Below are 24,702 nucleotides of genomic sequence, written 5' to 3' on the forward strand. Positions count from 1 at the left end.
ATACATTGAAAGATGTAAAGGTTTTAAAAAGGCAATGCATTTTAATTCTTTTATATCATATATCAATGCAGAATCACCATTTCTAGGATTTTTTTTCCCTTTAGACAGCCTGGTAATTTGGATCAAGTGTTAATGTGTGTCTAATCAAATGTGTCTCTCATCACTATGCAATTTTCTCAGGTACAAAAATGGATTTCATAAAATGCATTAGCTGTCACAGGCATGATTTTGTATCCTGAGAAAAAGTAACTGTCTACTCCTCAGACTGCAGATTTCGCTCATATGCATTAAAACAGGAAGAAAAAAACATCAGAATCACATTTTGATGCATATTTCAATGGAATCACCACACAAATGGCAGAATTATTGTTAAAATGATACTGTTTATTAAATCAGTTCAATGTTTGATTAAATGTTTTATCCCCAAACCATCTTGCTTTTTGGAGTGTTCTTTGCTGGAATGTCAAAATGTACAGATTGGTTATTTATTGTCAATACTTTGCATTTGTTAACCCCTTAATAACTACTTGGCAGCACAGTGACAGCTGGCATCACACAAGCTTGTAAAATCCAGAGGTTCTCTCAGCAACAGCTAATAAGAACTGAAACACCATTATTGCAGCAATATGTAAAAAGAGCAGTAAAAGGGCACTGAAGACAGTCCTAACCAGGTCAAATAAACAGATTACATACACGTAACCATGAACAGTCCAATAAGCACTCCAGACAGAAGGAATAATGAACTATGTTTAAAATTGCATGAGTGTGCTAAATATTTAGAAGCATTTATTAATTCAAGTGCGAGTCCGAGTGCCAACTGTATTCCAAGAAGGTCTGCACAGCATCTAGGGCAATGGTTTAATGTTCTAATATGTCACAAAGACAACCGATGTATGACTTCACATTTGCTTCATGAACAAACGAACACGGATTTCACAACACAAGACCCAACACTCCGCAGGAAACTATACAGCTGCACTGATTGTTACAGTGTACTCTCCTTGTACCCCCAACATACTTGGTGCTCATGAGTAAAAGGTTAGGACACTCTGATGGTTTCCTCTTACAAGGAGAATTGGTGGAAGATCTTTAGACAGTGTTTCCAGCCAGCACATGTAGAGGGCGCTAGACACGGTTCCCTTCCTGGCAAGTGGCATGCTCCTTTGAAGACAAATTGGGAAGTAAACACATGACACAGGTATTCATTTTTATTCAAGGAAGTAATCCCAATTATCAGGTAATTATCATGTGCGGTCTTGCACCTTCAGCAGGTGCTAATAATGGTATATTATTAATTTACCCCTGGGTCATGTTTAGTTGTTAGTCATCAGAATAGTTTGACCTCATTGACATTTTTAGAAATGCATGCAGTATCTTCCCTGATTGTCTATCCCATACTGGGCAATTGTCTATTGTTCATCTGAATTGTACCGGTTGAGCAATCTGCAAACGTACTTCCCCAATCCATGCCAAAACAATCTATGATTACTAAATATGAACAATTTGTTCAACCTACCATATGTTTCTAAAAGCTATATTGGTGTTAGTAGCTGTAATCCTATTGCACAGATTGCACAGATGTCATCTTAAAATGCATTGGAGCATATTAGTTTTTCATCGTAGGAAGTAGATAGCAGAAGAACAATATTTACATGACAATGAGATTTGCTGTGCTCGAGTGCTCCATCAGCAATTCATTCAGTCTGATTTGACGGTTTGTCTGCATAATAAAAGGTGAAGGGAATGATCTTGGTTAGTGTTAAGGCATGAGCAAACGAACACGTGATGTTGCTCTACACCACCAGTCAAAAGCATCTGACCCGGAAGACTTTCTAAACATATTATAAAGTAATGTGTAATTGCACTTGCTAAAATGGCCTACTGCCCAGCCCCACCTTGGCCCTGTACAGTTCTAGTTCATTATCAGTAATTCTCCACGGTTCTTCTGCCTTCAGACGCTCGGCTGCCTCTTGCTCCATGTCCTCCTCCTTTAGCCTGTATGGCTCAATCATCTCCTCAAATCTTTCCTTACTGAAAAGAAGAGGACACCAGTCAGCCGTCTGAGTGCTACAAGAAGTAGATTTGTTTCATCCGCATCGATAAATGAATAAATCCCGACTTACTTATGTTTCTTCGGCTTTATATTGATATCTCCAAGAACGTTGATGTCAGAAAAGTCGATTCTAAACTTGCTCAGTAAAGCAGCCATTCTATAATTGGAAACAGGATAATACCGATTCATTTCCTTTCACACATCTAAACAAATGTATGTATCATTGCATATAATATCACCGCATATTTTTTGTTCTGTTAAATAGCACAGCCTTTTCTATTAATTACACTAGATACATTACGTGAGGTCCATAATATAGTCATTCTGTAATCAAATACAGCATTTATTTGTCTTTATTAGTTCCATGCTATTTAATCTGCCACCAAGGTCACATACCCTAATTCCGCTTTGTATATTTTCTATATTTCTACTACTGTTTATATACATTTTTATATTCCAATAGCGTAGTTGCTGTAAACTACCCTAGAAACTTTAAACACTTACGCCCTGCGATCATGATCAATCCTGTTTATCTTTCCCCCAATAAATACACGGATCTTGCAATCTGTCCATTTTTTCTTGTTGGTTAGCAAATATGGTATCAGCAAGGTCAACCCTGAAAAAAGGAGTTATTCTTATCAATCCCAAGTTGATACAATACACATCTAAGATTAGACTATGTTGAAGCTAGTAAGTGAAAGGCATAGCCGTTATACTTTTGTTAAAATATACTGCAATATAGAGTATCACGAGGACGATCAGTCTCCCTCAAACATACCTCCATCATCAAACAGCCACCACACATCAATAGTGCCCTTGTGCTGTTTCTTCTTAAACTGCTGACTGGCTGCCAGCAACCTCTCATCAGCAGTGCTGAGCTGCACAGAAGGACTCTTGGTATCTGAACATCACAAGTATAACATGTCATCTGTCTAATTTGTTAACCAGAATTTGTCTCCATAATAAAACCAAGCACGTAAATACTAATCATGGACCGCCTCAAGATATTTTTGATGCAGCTGAGAATCTCATGAAATGAAGTGTGTGCAAACGCCCTGCATGTCCGTCTGTCTCTTGACACTTGAGATATGACATTAACTCTCTATGACAATCAATCTCAGTTGTTGAAACATCTGCTGTACATTTAGAAATGACATATGCTGTGGGAATTGACCTCTGATAATCAGCGGACTGCTCTGACAACTGGTGGTCTGAGATGATGGTGTGGAGGAGTCTTTATCAGCGTCTTTTCCGATGTTGATGGCTACCAAGAGTTCCTTCATTCCTGGGGCCTTCTCATAAGATGACAGGAATTCATCTAAAAGAGAAATAATTAAAGCTTTGTTACAAGCAGTCAAAGCACTTTCATCAAAAGGTCAATATTTACAGTCACCAGGCACAAAACCACAAAACCACTGCTGTGAATTGTATTTGGGTGGCAGTCCAGTCTCAACACAACAGCAACACTCATACAGCAGTTATATGGGACGTGAGTGTAGAGCAGGTGCAGGTTTATCAGACATGGCGACATGGTTGAGATTTCTACATGCATCCACAGTACAGCTTGGTGAAGTGTGGTCTGTCATACAAAGTTGCAAAACACACAGATTATGTTTATCAATATGGTGTTTCTAATAATGTGAAGTTTGTAATTAACTATCAGGTGAGTATAGAATTCTAAGAGACTCGATTTACCTTGGCCTGGAATATGAGAGATGTCTAGACCCTCTTTCAGTCTTATGATAACTACACCGTACTGTAGATCAAATGCATCACTAAAACAAATAAATAAAATCTCAATATATTAAGGGACGTAGTACCTTGATAATTATACAAATATGCGATATGAATATGTAAATATTCAAATTTAGATAGACTAACTAAGAAAAATAAAATTAAAATGAAGCAGTACAGTTTAAATGTGCTTACTGAATTGTGTTGATGTATGTTTCCACATCTCTCATTTCACCATCCCTCCAGGTGTTTTTAAAACCAAATACCATAGTGTTTGGCTTTAGTCGTCCCAAACCAGAAGCCTTTGAATAGAACCAAGTTGTTATTCAGACACATTATTATTTACATATGCGGTGAGGTGTTGACCTCTGAAAATCAGAATCTAAGTGGTATGTTACAGCTAATTGGGGTTTTATAATTATCAGTTGCAATAGTTTTGTTAGAGCTTGTAAAATGTGAAAATGTGCTCTATGCATGGGCCCTAGCATCGCAACATTGCTGGGATAATGTTTGGTGAAATGTTATCACCAGATCTGTACACAGTCTTACGAGGACATACCTGGAGTAGATATTGGGCTCCTTGTCTAAGATCCTCAGCAAACACAGGAGTATAAAAAGCTTTGATCTGCTTCTTCAGAAGCCACCGCTGATATCGCACCTGGTCATTCATCATCTCCTTATGGTTCGGCCGTCTGGAACCCTTAAAACAAACATTAATGAATCGAATCGAGTGTAGTGGACAGTTTATGTGGTGATAAGATCTGAACAGTAAGTGTATTGATGATCATGAACAGAGCGTACCATGCGAACATGGCCACAGATCATTAGACCCACGTTCTTGGTGAAAGCGTGCACTAGATGAAGAAGTGCTGGTCTTGCATTTGGGTAGCCAGTCATGACGAGGCACTGGGGTCTGTGGAGAAAATGAGATGCATGTTGTGATGAATTATATGAATGACTGTGAAACATCAATCAAGCATCCACAGTTATTGCCAAAAGATAGTGTAGATCACCTGAAGTTCTTGATGTGGTCCTCCACTCCAGTGAGATGCAAAGAGTGTGACAGTGCCTGATTGTACATCAGAGCTTGTGTGGATGAACCCCAGTTTACATCTGCAGTGGAAACAAGTATTACTCACCAAGCATCCATTTTACTTTGGTTTAGCACAAATACCGAAAAATAATTTACCTATCATCTAAAGCTGCTCTAATGCAGAATGTAAAAAGTGAATTGGTTTCAATGCAAAGCTTCAGTGTAATCAGTGTAATGATTTTAAATGATAAATCTACAAGCATGATCAGATAGCAAGGTCACAATACCTGGTTTCTTATAGCTGACATATATGTACAGTGCCAGAACTATCACATTGGTAAGGAGGGCGGCCCACCAGTTGATCACAAACATAACCACACAGCAAAGCACAGCTCCCGCCAGTGATACCCACTTATTGTAGTACTTAAAACTTGGACGCCACCCTGGTTAATGTTCAAAGTAATAGAAAACACAAATGACATTTTAAAATACACCAGTTACAAAAACGTGACATACAAAGTGTAATATTTCATACATACAATTTTTATGTAATCACTAGAGGATTCGTATTTTTGTTGTTGTTAAACTAGGGTGACCATACATCTCCCGCAACACATTTATTTTTTGAGACCTTAAAAATGTGTCTAGCCAGGATGTCTAAAATGCCTGTGATGTCTGAGATTTGGCTGCTCTTTCATCTTGACATTTACTTCCTACAGTTGCCGTACACTGTGATGCTGTTTTTGCAATACTGTGACCATTCTTTATCAGTCTTTACCAGCTCTTACGGTGTGTTTGTGTAGCTGGTTCACAGAAGCATATGACCATTGATGCATAAAAGTGACTTTCTTTATGATCTACTGTATGACATCTTAACAAGACCTAGCTGCACTTTTGTTACTTGTTACGATGTACATTTATTTATTTGTCTGTGTACAAACAAATATATTGTCACAATATATATTGTCACATATATTGTATGTGACAATATAATTTTACATAAATCTTCTTAAGCATATAGTCCACAACATATACCCTGATAAAATGACTTATATTGTTTGAAGTCTAATAAAACAGAAAGAAAAATCTGTCAGAATTAAAGGTGTGAAGTGGCCAGAGTCTGTGTATTAGACTTCCTGACGTGGCATTTTCATATCTAAATCAGATTTATCTTCAGAAAACTCCACCTGGCATACATAAGAAATACTGAATATATATAGTGAAGTAGTGCATTTAAATGGCAACTCTTGCTTATCCATTCTGGGACCATGAAAAAAATATTACTTTTTATTCACTTTGTAAGGTGAGGAAAGGAGAGGAAGAGGATCATCATATAGGCTCTGAAAGGAAAGTTGTACTAAATACATGCACCTCCGGCTCCTGATCTTTATCGGAAAGCAAAATATGGTCACCCTAGTTAAAACTCCAACTTAATACTCCTGAAGATGACACTGCAAGAAAAGCAAAATGCTAAATGACCACATACTAATACACATCATTTGTATGTTTACCACATTATCTATCAAACTCAAAGCTGAAGCTGCCCTACAATTTATGAACAGCTCATAAGTTTTGGTTAAAGAAGACACTATTGCACAATATCTTGAATCATCTAAAAACTATTAACTTTTTTTCCTATACTCACCCGGAGAGTTGGCCAACGATGCATGGAAGACAGAGAAATTGATCAAGGCATAAGAAGCCAAGAAGAAGTTGGAAATTATGGGTGCAATTATGTTCAGCTCAGCTAAGGAAATAGTCATAAGAATTGGTGAGATAAGTCATATAAAAAAGTAAACACACAAACTCTTTTTGAAAAGTACAATAAACATACCAATTAGAATGAAGGCAAGACCAATGATAAATGTGAGTACATAGCCACGCAAAGGTTCATTGTTCTTGCCATATCCCTTTGCAAAAACCCGCATGCCAGGGTAGATGTTGTCCTTACACAGAGCCTACAAGAACAGATATGTTTCTTAAGAATAGCTGGCTAAATTTAATTCAAAGGATTATTCCTGAAATTATGCCCGTTCCAAACTTTTCTTGAAAGGGCAACAGAAATGGAACATAAATGAAATTCTATACACAAAGCAGCCAAAACGTGTGACAGAAAATGTAATTACATTTTAATTTCTGTATGCAACGTGTCATGGGGCTGTAATGTTGATCCTGGTTCTGAAGTTGTGCAGAATGGGGGATTCACCTGAAACACTTTGGGAGCACTAACGAGAGAAGCAAGCGCTGAAGAGAGTGTAGCAGAGAAGATCCCAGCAGTGATGAGTGGGCCAAACGCAGACACCAAGCTCATAACCTGACCAACACATTACAACAGAAACGCTGGTTACAACGAACCACAGTGGGGTTACGTAATGCCTTAGAGATTATAGATTGGGGCTTATGACAAAAAGTGATTTACGACTTTGACCTCTAGTTGACCCCCCCTCTCCACCCCCCCCCCCCCCCACTCCCCCCTCCACCCCCACCCTCCCCCCCACCCACCCCCCTCCAACCCCCCCCCCCCCCCCCCCCCCCCACTCCCCCCTCCGCCCCTCCATCCCAACTCATGACATCATCATCACATTAATCACGTCAAGACGACCAAAGAGTATTAAGTTGTGCTTTGAAATTTTGCTTGATAAGGTTAATTAAAACATTATTTTGATCTTCTTTGATGTTGACTCTCCGGGGCCGTATAACCCTAGACACCTGTGACACACACACACACACAAACACACAGACCCTGAACAGAACAGCGCTAAAAGATAGGGATCTCAGACACACACACCCGTAGTCTCACACACACACACACACACACACACACACACACACTCCCCTGAACAGCGCACACACACCCCTAGTCACACACACCCACTCCCCTGAACAGAACAACGCACACACCCCTAGTCACACACACCCACTCCCCTGAACAGAACAACGCACACACCCCTAGTCACACACACCCACTCCCCTGAACAGCACACATACATACCCCCTAGTCACACAGACCGCGCATGCGCACACAAATATGCTTACTTTGAGTAACTTCAAACAGTTAACAAAACTCTGATGAACCAATGAGGAGGCATTCTCAACACACCAATCCGGGGTGCGTGTTTAGAGCGCGAGCATTTAAAGAGAGAGAGGGAGAACGTTTCCTTGAGGAGCCAACATGCATTCGACTGTGGTATTGTCCATACAAACCATTTTTTTCCTGAGTGAGGCCCCATACTGACTTGAAGTAACTCTGAGGGTCCTCGGCACGCTGAGTTGACCTCGTCACCTTTCCCTCAATGAATTAACTCAGGTCTTCCCACACACACACACACACACACATACACACACACACACACACACACACACCGATGCACTCGCACATGACCTTGACTCACGCTGTAGGGAAACCTCCGTCCACTGCCCGCGACACACACACACACACACACACACACACACACGTGCCCCCTAGTCACACACTCCCCTAGTCACACAGAACAGCGCACACACAAATATGCCTACTTCAAAGTAGCGTACTTCAAACAATTAACAAACTCTGATGAACCAATGAAGAATCATTCTCAACCGAGTTAAACCACACTGTATAAACATTAAAATTACCTCTTTTAAAATTTTATGTAGAGAACTTGTTAAACTATCAAGTTTATAATGACAATCTTAAAACAATGTAAATATATGTAAAAGATTAATACATTGTTTTATTCACTGTTTTTTTTTCTGAAAACATGGAACTCAGATTTCAGTCTCCCTATATCAAAGAAACTGCCATAACTTTTTATCAAATGTTGGAATATCTCCTCAGGAATCACCCGACTCTTTTAAAACATATCCTTTCTAAAGTCTGCAGGAGCCTATGATACATGTTGGGTCATAGTGCTTAATATCCGTTATGTGAAGCTCCACTGTGTAGCAGAGTTTCAGGGAACTTCCTGAAGACTTATGAAAGGCCGTCCTTTAACAGTAAATGTGGGTTTATCAATAAATGTGACAAACCCATAGAAAGTTGCAAAAAAACACTGGACCGAGGCATGAATTGTGCACCAGTTTAACATCAAGTTTAATCTATGTGCATAGCAGTTCACAAAAATTGCTTCTGGGGCAATTTCTTTAACTTTATCTTAAAGTCCTTTAGCGGGAGCCATGACAGTAGTCACAATGTACATCACATTTTTTACATCACAAAGTGCTGCATCTGTTATTTTAAAACACCAAAGACAGATTGGACATTTTGTCGTTCTGAAATATAAAACATCCACAAATCATTACTAAGTTTGGGCCTGCGGTATTTACATAACAAATTATCAGACTGTTGTGCATGACATGAAAATGTCAGTTGTCTTATCTACTCGCCAGTCAAAAATGTAAGCAGATGGAACTTCATCTTTGATTTCATTAAGGCCAGAGGCTGTAATAGCAGAGCCTACAGTTGTAAATAACTCTGAATGTAGTTGGACATCCCAGAAAACAGAGGATGACTGGAGTGGTTAAGACATCATCGTACACGGATATTCTCTGTAATTGCCCTTGTTAGTAGATTCTACCCTCATTACAACCTCTAAAAGTGAGCTGTTTACCGTCGAGCAGTGAAGAACATCGAGATCTGGATAGTTGCTATTTTGTGCTGTTAAATCTTTATCTTTTGGTCCCTTAATATGTAGTCCATCATCAATCACACGTTCTACTGTGACTCTACATAGGAAACCTGACCATGAACATGAGCTCACGTTCCTTGTTTTTCTATTGAGTTTTGCATATCTAGTCAAAATTAACCAAACCCTCCAAACACACCTTTCACCAAACAATATGTAACTGAGATGATTGCGGCCAAACATTCTCTTCGTTTAAGGTAAGACACTACAGGTGAATAGGGTAAAAATGTCATCTAGCAATCACTATGAAACTTACCACATTGATTATTGACATTAAGAGAATTACAAGTTTTCTGAAATGTTATGTTTAAATATGCAACTTAGGCATTATCTAATTAAATATATGTTAATTTGCATTTATTTCAAAAACAGAAATCTAAACAATGCATAAAGTCAGGTTCAAAATTCTTGTTTTGAGATTCTGAATATCTCTTTATTACTTTATAAATCAGAAAAAACTGTTTACTTACTCTCAATCTAATCATATCATTAGAGCATCCCCAACAATAAAAGGACAAACAACAGCAAAACAGAGCAATGTAATGACTAAGTTTAACTTCAATAAAACGCAATCACAGCGCACACACACCAACCTGTAGAACTTTTACCTTAGATTGTTGTATGTCTGTCCTGCACAATAGTTCCCCAGTCCTGTTTACAACCTAGTCATCCATCCCTGCTCCATATGTATGTCCCTCACACATTTCCTCATGATGTGTTTTCAGCTTTTTAGCTGTGCTCAGGTTTGCACTTGTGTTTCACGCTGGCAGACGTCTCAGATGCGACAACCTCTGCTTTTGATATTCTGAGTATATCAGGTTCATTACATTGACAGTAAGACTGTGCTCTGATCATATCAGCTTCATTACATTGACAGTAAGACTGGGCTCTGCAGCCACAACCTCTCCATATCAGTCATCATAGCAGAGGCACCTTCACTAAAGGTAGAAATGGCCATACCTGTTGCTGCCTCAACCCTGCATTTACCAACACAATTAAATGTATAGGATATCACTACCTGTTCATCTCCTCACGTTTAATTGGTGTATTTATTTTTTACTTTTACATAACATAGGTATGAGTTTAAAACCTTTAGTCACAAAACATTGTATTCATTCACTTTTATTAATATTTTGTCCATTCTACCACTAAAGAAAAAATCTGTAGGGTAAAACTGACATTATTTAAATGTCATTATATAAAACTGTCTCTATCTCAACCCTGTCCCATACCTGTATTATTTTTGTAAACCTGCATGTCCCAAGACGCGTATATGTATATACAGGTTTGCGGTACCCATCTCTTTCACACAGACTGCACTCTTAAAACAAACTGCTGCAAAATCCGTGGTCTGATATTAATTTTAAGCCCTGTGCCTACACAATTAGGACAAATTAATCCACTAATTAGTTCAAACGCGCTTTGCTGTGCGGCGCATTCGGTCCGACCTGCTATCTAAAGTCTAAATGCGTGTAAGCATTTCATTATCTAATTGATTTTTGCAAGTTTCACCTTGCTTCTTCTCGCAAGTGACAATTGTTGTCTTTTCTGAGAAGCTGTTAAAAGCAATACTTTCGGCGTTTTTATATATATATATGACCACGTGACGCTCTCAGGTTTCACATTCTCAGAAATCGACACCGGCCAACGAGATGTCAAGCTTGCGTTTAAATTACCCTTTTATCCCCCCCCCCCCCCCCCAGAAGAGCTAGAAGAGGTGGCTGGAGAAAGGGAAACCTGGGCCTCTTTGCTCAGGCTACTGACCCCGCGACCAGGGCCCCAGATAAGAGGATGAGAATGGGCGGATGGATGTATCCTGAATTTTGAACTAAGTGAATGCTGTGTGATGCTGTTTAATTCTCTACATAAGGAATGCCAAAACATGGCCCACATTTGCATTTTACACCTGAGAATATCCCTCTGCAATCTTCACTAAAATTAAGCGACTTAAGAAGTCAATATTTACATTTTTCTACAGTATAGTAAATAATAAATAAAATGAGCTGGAGTTTATGAGTTTATATTCCATATATGCCCCATGAACCGAGCTTGAATTCCTCCAAATGCCGGGGTATGCTTTTAAAACTATGTTCTTTGTCAAAGTGATGAAAAGCTTCAGATGATCTTCCAATCATTATATATTACACTGCACAAATTCATTCCTACTGTGCAATAAATGTGTAAATATTCCAGATAACAACTGAACTGAAAACTGAACTGAAAAAGAAGTATACAGTCTGAACTGTAGTACTGAACCTCAAATATGTGCAATGTCCGAGGGGTTAAACGTGTTGTGCTTCTATGGGGGAAAACGTCACGCTAGTTGATGACAACCTGTGAGAACTTGTTCTTTGAACACTTGCACGTCCGGTACATTGTTTTGGAAGAATATAGTTATGTACATCTAATATTAAATATCTGCAGAACTTTTTTCAAGATATTTTGGATATTTTACCTGTCCTTACCTCGCAGTTGCCTTTGAACTGCGGTTATCTATTACACTTTAGGTCTAAATTCATATCCATACTGTTTAAAAGGTTTTTGAAGTAACGTAATGTTTTGTACTACATTTTCCATATGACTTGTGCAGTTTAATGAAGTTTATATATAGGCTACTTTGCACTTCACTTGCCCGGCTGAAGACCTCTGTCTAAACCTCCTGTTTCTCTATAAAATATGCACAATTAGGGGAGGCCGGGTATGTTTGTAACACTTTTTGCTTCCAGTATGGAAAACACAATATGTATTAGTTAAACAATATACAAGACTCGTGTGGCTTAATGAAATGTGGGAGTGATAGAATTTATAATTATTTTATAACTGTGGGGTATTTTTCTTGTCCGGAATCAACCAGCTTTTTGCTGCCATGGTTCTATGGTGTAACAATTTTGCACTTCACTGCACACACACACACACATCAACATTTTTCTCAACTAGGTATTCAACAAGTGTATCAACCACTTTGCAAACATTAATCTGTTTCTTTGTTGAAAGTTTTACTACACAAATGTCTATTATATACACACACAGACAAAGCACATGATCGATTTTTACAGCATTGTTGCTCTTAGGCATGAGAACCAACAGTTTACTAATAGACACATGGGGTGTTTCGTTAGAATCTACACACAACTGGGCCAAATGATGCCAATCATGCGACGTTGTTGTTTTGACAACATTCATTTGATTCTTGAAATTTTGTAAACGTTTAACATCATCAGCGTTCATGTTATTAAAAAGTGTAACATCATCCACACTATCGCCAATACAATTATACAACAAATGTGTCAATTCGTAGTACACACGTTCTGACAAACTCCTTTTTGAGTGATTTATGACCCTTGAGTGACAGGTCACCCCCACAACAGGGGCAAGTCTGGGCATATCCTACCCATCTCCACCCAACCACCCCCTTGATTTATAACCCTTGAGTGACATGTTTGATTGACAGGTCACCCCCACAACAGGGGCAAGTCTGGGCATATCCTACCCATCTCCACCCAACCACCCCCCTTGATTTATGACATCTTTGAGTGACATGTTTGATTGACAGGCTATCCCCCACAAGGGGAGGTCTGGGGGTACGCCCCCCACAGTTCACATCCCCTGCCACACCACACCTGTTGGTGCATGACGCCTTGACGTCTATGTCACACAGTTTAGTCAATCAGACACGAGACATTTAAATATGTAGATGTTGTATATAGTATTTAAACCGACACTGCAGTTTATGTGGCTACAGCATTTTAAAATGTCTGCTGTGTGTGGATCAGGCTCTTTTTAGAGATTCAACAGTTACGCCAAGATTTAGTTCTAGTGGTGAAACCAATTTGTTTTTAGCACCAAGGAAGAGACGGTATACCAAAGCATTTGGTCAAATACCTCGCGACCACTTTAGGGATGTTAAAATTAATCTGTTTGATTCTCTGGCTTATGACGTTTGTGGGGTGGTCAAAGAGGATCACAGCCTACCCGAAAGTGCGTTAAAAGAAACAACTCCACATCGTGGGCACACAACATCAAGACAAGGCCAACATGCACCAACAGGTGTGGTGTGGCAGGAGATGTGAACTGTGGGGGGCGTACCCCCAGACCTCCCCTTGTGGGGGATAGCCTGTCAATCAAACATGTCACTCAAAGATGTCATAAATCAAGGGGGGTGGTTGGGTGGAGATGGGTAGGATATGCCCAGACTTGCCCCTGTTGTGGGGGTGACCTGTCAATCAAACATGTCACTCAAGGGTTATAAATCAAGGGGGTGGTTGGGTGGAGATGGGTAGGATATGCCCAGACTTGCCCCTGTTGTGGGGGTGACCTGTCACTCAAGGGTCATAAATCACTCAAAAAGGAGTTTGTCAGAACGTGTGTACTACGAATTGACACATTTGTTGTATAATTGTATTGGCGATAGTGTGGATGATGTTACACTTTTTAATAACATGAACGCTGATGATGTTAAACGTTTACAAAATTTCAAGAATCAAATGAATGTTGTCAAAACAACAACGTCGCATGATTGGCATCATTTGGCCCAGTTGTGTGTAGATTCTAACGAAACACCCCATGTGTCTATTAGTAAACTGTTGGTTCTCATGCCTAAGAGCAACAATGCTGTAAAAATCGATCATGTGCTTTGTCTGTGTGTGTATATAATAGACATTTGTGTAGTAAAACTTTCAACAAAGAAACAGATTAATGTTTGCAAAGTGGTTGATACACTTGTTGAATACCTAGTTGAGAAAAATGTTGATGTGTGTGTGTGTGTGCAGTGAAGTGCAAAATTGTTACACCATAGAACCATGGCAGCAAAAAGCTGGTTGATTCCGGACAAGAAAAATACCCCACAGTTATAAAATAATTATAAATTCTATCACTCCCACATTTCATTAAGCCACACGAGTCTTGTATATTGTTTAACTAATACATATTGTGTTTTCCATACTGGAAGCAAAAAGTGTTACAAACATACCCGGCCTCCCCTAATTGTGCATATTTTATAGAGAAACAGGAGGTTTAGACAGAGGTCTTCAGCCGGGCAAGTGAAGTGCAAAGTAGCCTATATATAAACTTCATTAAACTGCACAAGTCATATGGAAAATGTAGTACAAAACATTACGTTACTTCAAAAACCTTTTAAACAGTATGGATATGAATTTAGACCTAAAGTGTAATAGATAACCGCAGTTCAAAGGCAACTGCGAGGTAAGGACAGGTAAAATATCCAAAATATCTTGAAAAAAGTTCTGCAGATATTTAATATTAGATGTACATAACTATATTCTTCCAAAACAATGTACCGGACGTGCAAGTGTTCAAAGAACAAGTTCTCACAGGTTGTCATCAACTAGCGTGACGTTTTCCCCCATAGAAGCACAACACGTTTAACCCCTCGGACATTGCACATATTTGAGGTTCAGTACTACAGTTCAGACTGTATACTTCTTTTTCAGTTCAGTTTTCAGTTCAGTTGTTATCTGGAATATTTACACATTTATTGCACAGTAGGAATGAATTTGTGCAGTGTAATATATAATGATTGGAAGATCATCTGAAGCTTTTCATCACTTTGACAAAGAACATAGTTTTAAAAGCATACCCCGGCATTTGGAGGAATTCAAGCTCGGTTCATGGGGCATATATGGAATATAAACTCATAAACTCCAGCTCATTTTATTTATTATTTACTATACTGTAGAAAAATGTAAATATTGACTTCTTAAGTCGCTTAATTTTAGTGAAGATTGCAGAGGGATATTCTCAGGTGTAAAATGCAAATGTGGGCCATGTTTTGGCATTCCTTATGTAGAGAATTAAACAGCATCACACAGCATTCACTTAGTTCAAAATTCAGGATACATCCATCCGCCCATTCTCATCCTCTTATCTGGGGCCCTGGTCGCGGGGTCAGTAGCCTGAGCAAAGAGGCCCAGGTTTCCCTTTCTCCAGCCACCTCTTCTAGCTCTTCTGGGGGGGGGGGGGGGGGGGGGGATAAAAGGGTAATTTAAACGCAAGCTTGACATCTCGTTGGCCGGTGTCGATTTCTGAGAATGTGAAACCTGAGAGCGTCACGTGGTCATATATATATATAAAAACGCCGAAAGTATTGCTTTTAACAGCTTCTCAGAAAAGACAACAATTGTCACTTGCGAGAAGAAGCAAGGTGAAACTTGCAAAAATCAATTAGATAATGAAATGCTTACACGCATTTAGACTTTAGATAGCAGGTCGGACCGAATGCGCCGCACAGCAAAGCGCGTTTGAACTAATTAGTGGATTAATTTGTCCTAATTGTGTAGGCACAGGGCTTAAAATTAATATCAGACCACGGATTTTGCAGCAGTTTGTTTTAAGAGTGCAGTCTGTGTGAAAGAGATGGGTACCGCAAACCTGTATATACATACACGCGTCTTGGGACATGCAGGTTTACAAAAATAATACAGGTATGGGACAGGGTTGAGATAGAGACAGTTTTATATAATGACATTTAAATAATGTCAGTTTTACCCTACAGATTTTTTCTTTAGTGGTAGAATGGACAAAATATTAATAAAAGTGAATGAATACAATGTTTTGTGACTAAAGGTTTTAAACTCATACCTATGTTATGTAAAAGTAAAAAATAAATACACCAATTAAACGTGAGGAGATGAACAGGTAGTGATATCCTATACATTTAATTGTGTTGGTAAATGCAGGGTTGAGGCAGCAACAGGTATGGCCATTTCTACCTTTAGTGAAGGTGCCTCTGCTATGATGACTGATATGGAGAGGTTGTGGCTGCAGAGCCCAGTCTTACTGTCAATGTAATGAAGCTGATATGATCAGAGCACAGTCTTACTGTCAATGTAATGAACCTGATATACTCAGAATATCAAAAGCAGAGGTTGTCGCATCTGAGACGTCTGCCAGCGTGAAACACAAGTGCAAACCTGAGCACAGCTAAAAAGCTGAAAACACATCATGAGGAAATGTGTGAGGGACATACATATGGAGCAGGGATGGATGACTAGGTTGTAAACAGGACTGGGGAACTATTGTGCAGGACAGACATACAACAATCTAAGGTAAAAGTTCTACAGGTTGGTGTGTGTGCGCTGTGATTGCGTTTTATTGAAGTTAAACTTAGTCATTACATTGCTCTGTTTTGCTGTTGTTTGTCCTTTTATTGTTGGGGATGCTCTAATGATATGATTAGATTGAGAGTAAGTAAACAGTTTTTTCTGATTTATAAAGTAATAAAGAGATATTCAGAATCTCAAAACAAGAATTTTGAACCTGACTTTATGCATTGTTTAGATTTCTGTTTTTGAAATAAATGCAAATTAACATATATTTAATTAGATAATGCCTAAGTTGCATATTTAAACATAACATTTCAGAAAACTTGTAATTCTCTTAATGTCAATAATCAATGTGGTAAGTTTCATAGTGATTGCTAGATGACATTTTTACCCTATTCACCTGTAGTGTCTTACCTTAAACGAAGAGAATGTTTGGCCGCAATCATCTCAGTTACATATTGTTTGGTGAAAGGTGTGTTTGGAGGGTTTGGTTAATTTTGACTAGATATGCAAAACTCAATAGAAAAACAAGGAACGTGAGCTCATGTTCATGGTCAGGTTTCCTATGTAGAGTCACAGTAGAACGTGTGATTGATGATGGACTACATATTAAGGGACCAAAAGATAAAGATTTAACAGCACAAAATAGCAACTATCCAGATCTCGATGTTCTTCACTGCTCGACGGTAAACAGCTCACTTTTAGAGGTTGTAATGAGGGTAGAATCTACTAACAAGGGCAATTACAGAGAATATCCGTGTACGATGATGTCTTAACCACTCCAGTCATCCTCTGTTTTCTGGGATGTCCAACTACATTCAGAGTTATTTACAACTGTAGGCTCTGCTATTACAGCCTCTGGCCTTAATGAAATCAAAGATGAAGTTCCATCTGCTTACATTTTTGACTGGCGAGTAGATAAGACAACTGACATTTTCATGTCATGCACAACAGTCTGATAATTTGTTATGTAAATACCGCAGGCCCAAACTTAGTAATGATTTGTGGATGTTTTATATTTCAGAACGACAAAATGTCCAATCTGTCTTTGGTGTTTTAAAATAACAGATGCAGCACTTTGTGATGTAAAAAATGTGATGTACATTGTGACTACTGTCATGGCTCCCGCTAAAGGACTTTAAGATAAAGTTAAAGAAATTGCCCCAGAAGCAATTTTTGTGAACTGCTATGCACATAGATTAAACTTGATGTTAAACTGGTGCACAATTCATGCCTCGGTCCAGTGTTTTTTTGCAACTTTCTATGGGTTTGTCACATTTATTGATAAACCCACATTTACTGTTAAAGGACGGCCTTTCATAAGTCTTCAGGAAGTTCCCTGAAACTCTGCTACACAGTGGAGCTTCACATAACGGATATTAAGCACTATGACCCAACATGTATCATAGGCTCCTGCAGACTTTAGAAAGGATATGTTTTAAAAGAGTCGGGTGATTTGCCTTGATGTATTTAAACAATGATTGCTTCTTCTGATATCACCACTGTCGATAAACAGAATGGACCATTCTGGTCTGCACGGAACACCATGCCTTATCTCCAAGCCTCTGTTTTATTACCAAGTCCAAGTGGCTTGTTGTAGAAGAAGTGTTAAGAAACCTCACATAAGTGTTTATGAACGGCCTCTTATGGTAAATACTACAGTCCAAGTTCACCACCAAAACATTTTGTGTTGCTGAGAAAGATGGGTGTTTTAGTGTCACTGCACTTCACCGTCACTCTTAGATCACTCAGACGCAGAACCACGCTACACCGTGCAAGACGTGCATGGGTGCCATTTACAACTGGTTTACCTGAAAGTCATTTTGCAGTCCATACTTGCAGCCCCCTTCCTTGCAAATAGAGAAGTCATAGCCAAATGTGCAGGCTGCATCTGTGCAGTTCTCCAGGGAGCCAATGATGGTGTCATTATCATCACCTGTAGCATCGCGTACAATGCAAGAGCCTGCAAAGATAAACCAACACCAGGCCTGAACACCTTTACCGTCACTACTGAACTATTGTTTTTAAATAAGTGATAATAATTTGGAATTATTAATTAATGGAATAATTTCCATTACCGTTAGAGAGAGCAACTGCAACATAAACAATCCCAGTTATGAGAATAGCCAGCAGGGTCCCTTTTGGAATGGCAGACTGCGGATCCTGAAGATACATAAACATTTGTGTTAACAACAGCAGCCACAACAACTGCACAACAGCCAATGTCATTTTATGCTCTTACTGCTCATACCATTAATACATAATTTGGTTTCATAGGGATAAAATCACATGCCTTGTAATGAACTTTGACATGACCTTGTAGTTGTGAAAAGGCAAAACATCTCTCAATGTTATATTGCATTGCCCTCTGCTTTTTGTTATATTTAAAGCTTTGGTGACTAAACTCTTGTTAAACTTTTGGGGAAATGTCTTTTAAATGTCATAAAAAGCTTTCTGTTTTTATCAAACTGACCCAGTGAGCATAGTACATGCCTTGAATTATTCAGCTGCTGTTTGAAAAATGAACATGATAATGTAAGAAACTGGACTGGAGTTCAGGGGAAGTTCTGCTTTGAGAATGGAGAACAAATTAAAAATGTGGAAATGTAAATGGCAGGGAGGACTGATAGGTGTGATCTGTCTCCCAAACTTTATTTTAAAAGTCTTTGACCCAATTAAGAATTTGTGGGCAAGAAGCAGAAGCCAACAGAAATACAATAATCTGCCAAATTTGGGGTTCAGTAGTGGTGCATGTGACCATCCACCCGATCACAGTAAATAATAGTAAACAAAGCACTGGATTTCTGGTCTGGAAAACTCAGAATATGTAATATCAGTGTAGTTTTTGGAAAACAGTTTTTGCTTCTGTTTAAGCACAGGATGTTTAAGAACAAGGATATATTCAAGTGATACTCTCAGCCCTTTGTGTTCTAACACAAAACCCCCTTCCAAGGCCTTGAAAATTTATACCATTCTACAAAATGTTTTTCCCCAAACTACGTGCCCAGTATGAGTCATGAAATCTAAAATGATATTTTCTTCCTGTCATGTTTCTCCATTTTTGAAATATAACTTACTGATATATTTTCAGAGGTCTTTGTGCCCCTCAAAATTGTGAGATCCAACAAAGTCTACTGAGATTTAGTCGTTTTCTAAGACTTTTCCAAGTTTTTGCCCTACATTTATACTTCCCCCAACTACAAAGATGTTCCCCCAGAGAAATCTTCAGCTTATTCAGTGTAAGAGCATATAACCGATTCTCCTGACAGGTTCCTGGTTTCCTTGAGGGTGTAATGAAGTGTTTTATCACAACAGCTAAAAAGAACTAAAATACATATCATTATCAGTATAAATAGTCATGTTTTAAAGATTAGTTTAAGTTTATAATTGAAAGGATGATGAAAGAATGAAAGGATTGAAAGGATGCCCTAACTTACTGATAGATCTCCTGAGATATTGGCTCCTGCTAAAATTCCTGTTGCCGCTGGGAAAAAGATGGCAAAAACAGAGAAAAATGTCTCCCCGTCCCTGAAGTCTGGTCCCATGTTCTCCATCATAATGGCAGCTGTGAAAAAACAAAGGAATACAGGGTTTTCTGAATCACTAGAGTGTGCATGTGAGCTCAATTTTTAATAAAATAATTAAAGAAAATCACAGGTTTAAGAAAAGCACCTTCATTTGGTGTCAAACATTAGTGCAAATATAACAAATTAAATAGTTCAGACCATTATAACCAAAGAAGCCCTTGGGTTCCTTTGATTTCATTGGGATGAATGATCCAATGGTGTAGTTAAAGATTGCTGCCACCAGAATGATCAACAAGACGATCTGAGCCTGTTCAAAAGTAATCAGTTAAGCTCTGACTACATACTTCATTCAGCCTATTAGTCTTGCATCAATATTACTGAGTTTCATTACATTTGATCAGTGCCGTGCTATTTCAACTATAGATGTTAAATACAAACAAGGAGTAATCATATAACTATGGTCAAATGAATAGTAATTATGTGATAGAGTGAACAGTGAATTGTCATGCCAGGGTGAAATTTAATCGATCCAATCTAGTTTCATTGTAGCACACATCTGATATGTTAAAAATGTATCGTCACCACTTATTGTACATGATGTATTGTACCTTTGCCTCCCACTCCATTCCTGCCACAGATATGCCAAGAAGCAAGATGATGGTGAGGGTACCAACTATTCGAATGTCATTAATCTCATCCGTCATGAGAGCATCTACACTCTGAAAAACATGTGTAAAGACATGTGCCCCCAGATTATGAGTATACTGAAATCTCCATCCATACATCCATCCACCCACCCACACAAAGAATGATATAGTATACTCACATCTCCATCCACCAAAAAAGATTGATATAGTATACTCACATCTCCATCCACCAAAAAAGATTGATATAGTATACTCACATCTCCATCCACACATCCATCCACCCTCCCACCCAAAGATTGATATAGTATACTCACATCTCCATCCACACATCCACCCACCCACCCACCCACCCAAATATTGATATAGTATACTCACATCAAGAAGCTCCACCACAGTTTCAGCAAAACCCACAACATACATGGCGACAGCAACAGCATTAGCAAAGGCAAAAATGAGACCAATAGATCCGCCAAACTCTGGTCCCAGGCTCCTAGATATCAGGTAATACGCCCCTCCTGATGACACAACAAGTGACTTGAGCATCTCAGGTAATAAAAAAAATATTTTTATTGACTACATAGATATTTAATACCATCAACATATCAACACATCTCACAGATCTTTTAGTATGTCTGGGTCTAAATTGTCCTCACCTCCTCGCACAAAGCCATTCGTGGCTATAGCTGAAGTGGACAGACCAGTGATAGTAGTCACCATAACAGCTATTAAGATGATACCACATGACAGCGCTGGAGAAGAAGCAAGAGATATTTTTAGTAAGAAATGAGTAAGAAACGAGTAGTGTAGCCTAGCAAATAATTTTACCAGTTCTTAGTCCATAACTGGATCTAGGTTATTCAGTCATTTACACCTTACCAATGCCTGCTTGCCCAACAATCCAGGACATTCGAATGAAGAGCATTACTCCCCAGATGTTCAACATACATCGTACCTGTAGAGATCACAGAACATTATTTAATCCATGTGGATGTTCAATGGAAACAAACTGAGCCAATGTGTACGCACTTGTTTAAGTCTTAATACAATAGCTGCCCTTATTGTTCAGCATTACTGACACTGATGAAGACAAAGGATAATAAAAACTATTCTATTATCATTATCATACACAAGTAGAATTTACATGGATTCAATATGGGAAGAAAATCAGCACAGATGTGTATCAAATCTTCCTCAGGCAAGTGCAACCTGAAAAAGGGCATCTGGGAATACCGTATGACTAATCTCAGATTACAGGGTACACTAACCAGGACACCCTTGATCCAGCCAAACTTCACCGTGCCCCCTTTGGACTCAGAAATAACTTTAACTGCAGCTTCTTCTGCAGCCGTTGGCTCTTCTCCGTTTGTGAAACCATCTTCAAAAGGTTCCTGCAGGAGGTCATGCAAGTTTGGGCACCAATAAAGTAGCTTGTCTCTACATGTTTATTAAGGTCATACATTAGGGCATCCAAAAACATCTTGAGACAACCCTGAAATTTTACAGGACAGTACAATTCTATTGATGTTTTGTGTCACCACACAAATAAATAATATAAATATGTTATTCCACAAAATATGAAATACCCTAAAAGTCAAAATGTATTTACATATCTGTCAGCTACTGTATAAGAATGTGAATACATAAGTAAGAAAAAATATATATTTATATGAAAATGATATGTGAATTAGCCTAAACAGAAAATACTAAGTCAACAACATCTCACAAGTCTCACCGTATTTACATGGCCTAATATTTGCATGCCATAATAGAAACATCTGCATGGAGTGACATTACATGGAGTGAAATCAAACTGTACAACAGACAGTATGTGTGCACATGAAACATGACTTATCCTGCTCTGTCCAACCAACTGTCACGTCATGCCCGAGGTCATGTGACTCAGCGATGCCGTGGTTATGCCCCCCACCCAAAGCAAATCAAAGTGTCTCCCCAGGAAAGCACTGCAATGCTCTATGCACAGCAACTACACACTAGGCCATTGAGAGAGGCATGCGGTCAAACATAAGGTTATTGTTATGGGCTACCATGTTCTGACCCAGTGTCCATGGTGTCGCAGGGAGTGGGGTTTGTAAGGAGGGCCATTGTCTAGGGACAAGTGTGTGGGTAAGGTCCCTGACATCACACAGCCCATTCAAGTGAGAACAAACATGCATATTAATAAATAGAACAACATGAAAAGACGCACCGTGTGGTTTAAAGAATAGAATATGTATTATAGGCCTATATTGTTTTTATACTTATTATTAAATCATGCAAATCATCATTGAATAAATGATGAATGAAATAAATGTTTATAACGTAAAGTGCAATGACCATATCAAGTAATATCAGAGATTAGAGTAATTAAGAAAACACTGAATTAAACTAAACATAAACTCAATTGACGACTTACTTTGTCAAGTTCATCATGAAGTTCGGACAGCGATGGCCGAATAAGTTTCTCCCCAAGAGGCGACTCCGTTTGCCGGTAGAAATCAATGTTTGGGACTGCATCGATGGTGTTGTGGCCGAAAGTTCGCAAATAATAGGTACTGGAATGAGTGTCAGAGAAATGGCTGAGACCTCCCGTGGAAGAGTGCAGACTGGCCTCGCTCCTCACCGTGTCCCCGTTGAACGCGAAGTCGGATGCGCCATCAGCGCCCGAAGGGTCCAAAAAGTTGACCACTCGAGACCGACCTTTCGCCTCCTCGCCAGCGCTCGTGCCCTCGGACGCCCTACTTCCTGCGCGTGAAGACCTCGTTGCTGGAGGGGTTTTCGCAGCTCCGCTCGCCGCGGCTGCCTCTGCAACCGGATCCACTTGAAACCTACTCTGTGTCGATCCAGTAGACTTTAGAGCAGGTTTTTGACCAGTTGGAGGTGATGAGGATGGATCTGACATGATGAAATACGAGCAGCCTAATTAGGAAGCAGCAACGACTAATCCTATCACGCGCTCTGCTGAAACTCTAAATTGGGTTTGACTGGCGCGGTTCCTCTCGTGCGCGCATCCCCACTATCAAGCCGTACAAGATCCACACCAAGTCATCTGTAACTACACGGCGTGAGCACCCCCAACGTGGAGGACCGACGTAACTCAGAAACTCGTGACTGTACAATTGACTCCTATTGAAAGGAGGGCCCAAATTGCTGCAAGCATCCAATTGCAAGTCGGTCAAGACTACTAGTCTCTAGAGATATGTGACATCCTTTAAAACAATACAGGTTATATTTCAAATGAATAATTCATTTCCAATTTAATTTTCAGCGTAAAAAAATGCGCCTTACAAACTGTGATATTGTAGGCATCGTTCTGTTGTGATGTGATTTGAGGGTAGGCTATATGAACACATTTTTTCACATTTCATCTTTATGATCTAAATTAAAGCTTGAATCCATTAAACCTTTCGACATTGCTCACGATTGTTTATTCCAAGTCGACGGAAAACAATTGTTTTCTGTACAGTCAAGATGACGCGCATCCACATTACCATTGAGCACAACACCCTCTTTCTCTCTTCAGCTCGTTCAAATGCAGACCTGACAGCGAGATCGACCATACAACGATTATGACATTAAAATATTATTTTGTGTCGTATATTTCCCTGTGTGCTGGAAAGTTGAAAGGATATGAAAACGTATTGCTGATATTGTAAAAGGAACTACTTCTCTGCAATTATTTCTGAACCAATAAAGCTCATTCTATCTATCTATCTATCTATCTATCTATCTATCTATCTATCTATCTATCTATCTATCTATCTATCTATCTATCTATCTATCTATCTATACACACACACACACACACACACACACACACACACACACACACACACACACACACAGTTGGTTCAGTTAGAATTGGTATTTAAAAAGTCCTCCTCATCATGCTGTACATTTTGACGGCTGCTGAGGGAATGTCTACTGTTATGATGCCATGAACAGCATGAGATGTTGTCAAGCTGTAATTGCTCAAGGTCACATGA

The 24,702-nt window shown here is 39.1% G+C and overlaps 1 protein-coding gene across 1 annotated transcript; it reads right to left on the reverse strand.

Moving 5' to 3' along the window:
• Positions 1 to 363: 363 nt before the first annotated feature.
• slc12a2l (solute carrier family 12 member 2-like) lies at positions 364 to 23,912 on the reverse strand. The gene is made up of 26 exons (XM_077003514.1): positions 23,133 to 23,912; positions 21,985 to 22,107; positions 21,596 to 21,671; positions 21,373 to 21,468; positions 21,095 to 21,234; positions 20,681 to 20,791; positions 20,271 to 20,379; positions 19,983 to 20,110; positions 18,624 to 18,708; positions 18,357 to 18,508; positions 7,027 to 7,134; positions 6,655 to 6,778; positions 6,466 to 6,567; positions 5,108 to 5,263; positions 4,801 to 4,900; positions 4,589 to 4,700; positions 4,347 to 4,487; positions 3,983 to 4,089; positions 3,749 to 3,828; positions 3,228 to 3,371; positions 2,832 to 2,954; positions 2,558 to 2,669; positions 2,124 to 2,210; positions 1,896 to 2,031; positions 1,653 to 1,720; positions 364 to 1,161 (listed from the first exon to the last, which is right to left on the reverse strand). The coding sequence occupies exons 1-26, from the start codon at positions 23,616 to 23,618 to the stop codon at positions 1,026 to 1,028; spliced, it is 3,342 nt and encodes a 1,113-aa protein (XP_076859629.1). The 5' UTR covers positions 23,619 to 23,912; the 3' UTR covers positions 364 to 1,025.
• Positions 23,913 to 24,702: the final 790 nt, after the last annotated feature.

The sequence above is a fragment of the Brachyhypopomus gauderio genome, chromosome 4 (assembly GCF_052324685.1).
Source record: "Brachyhypopomus gauderio isolate BG-103 chromosome 4, BGAUD_0.2, whole genome shotgun sequence".
Classification (NCBI taxonomy): domain Eukaryota; kingdom Metazoa; phylum Chordata; class Actinopteri; order Gymnotiformes; family Hypopomidae; genus Brachyhypopomus; species Brachyhypopomus gauderio.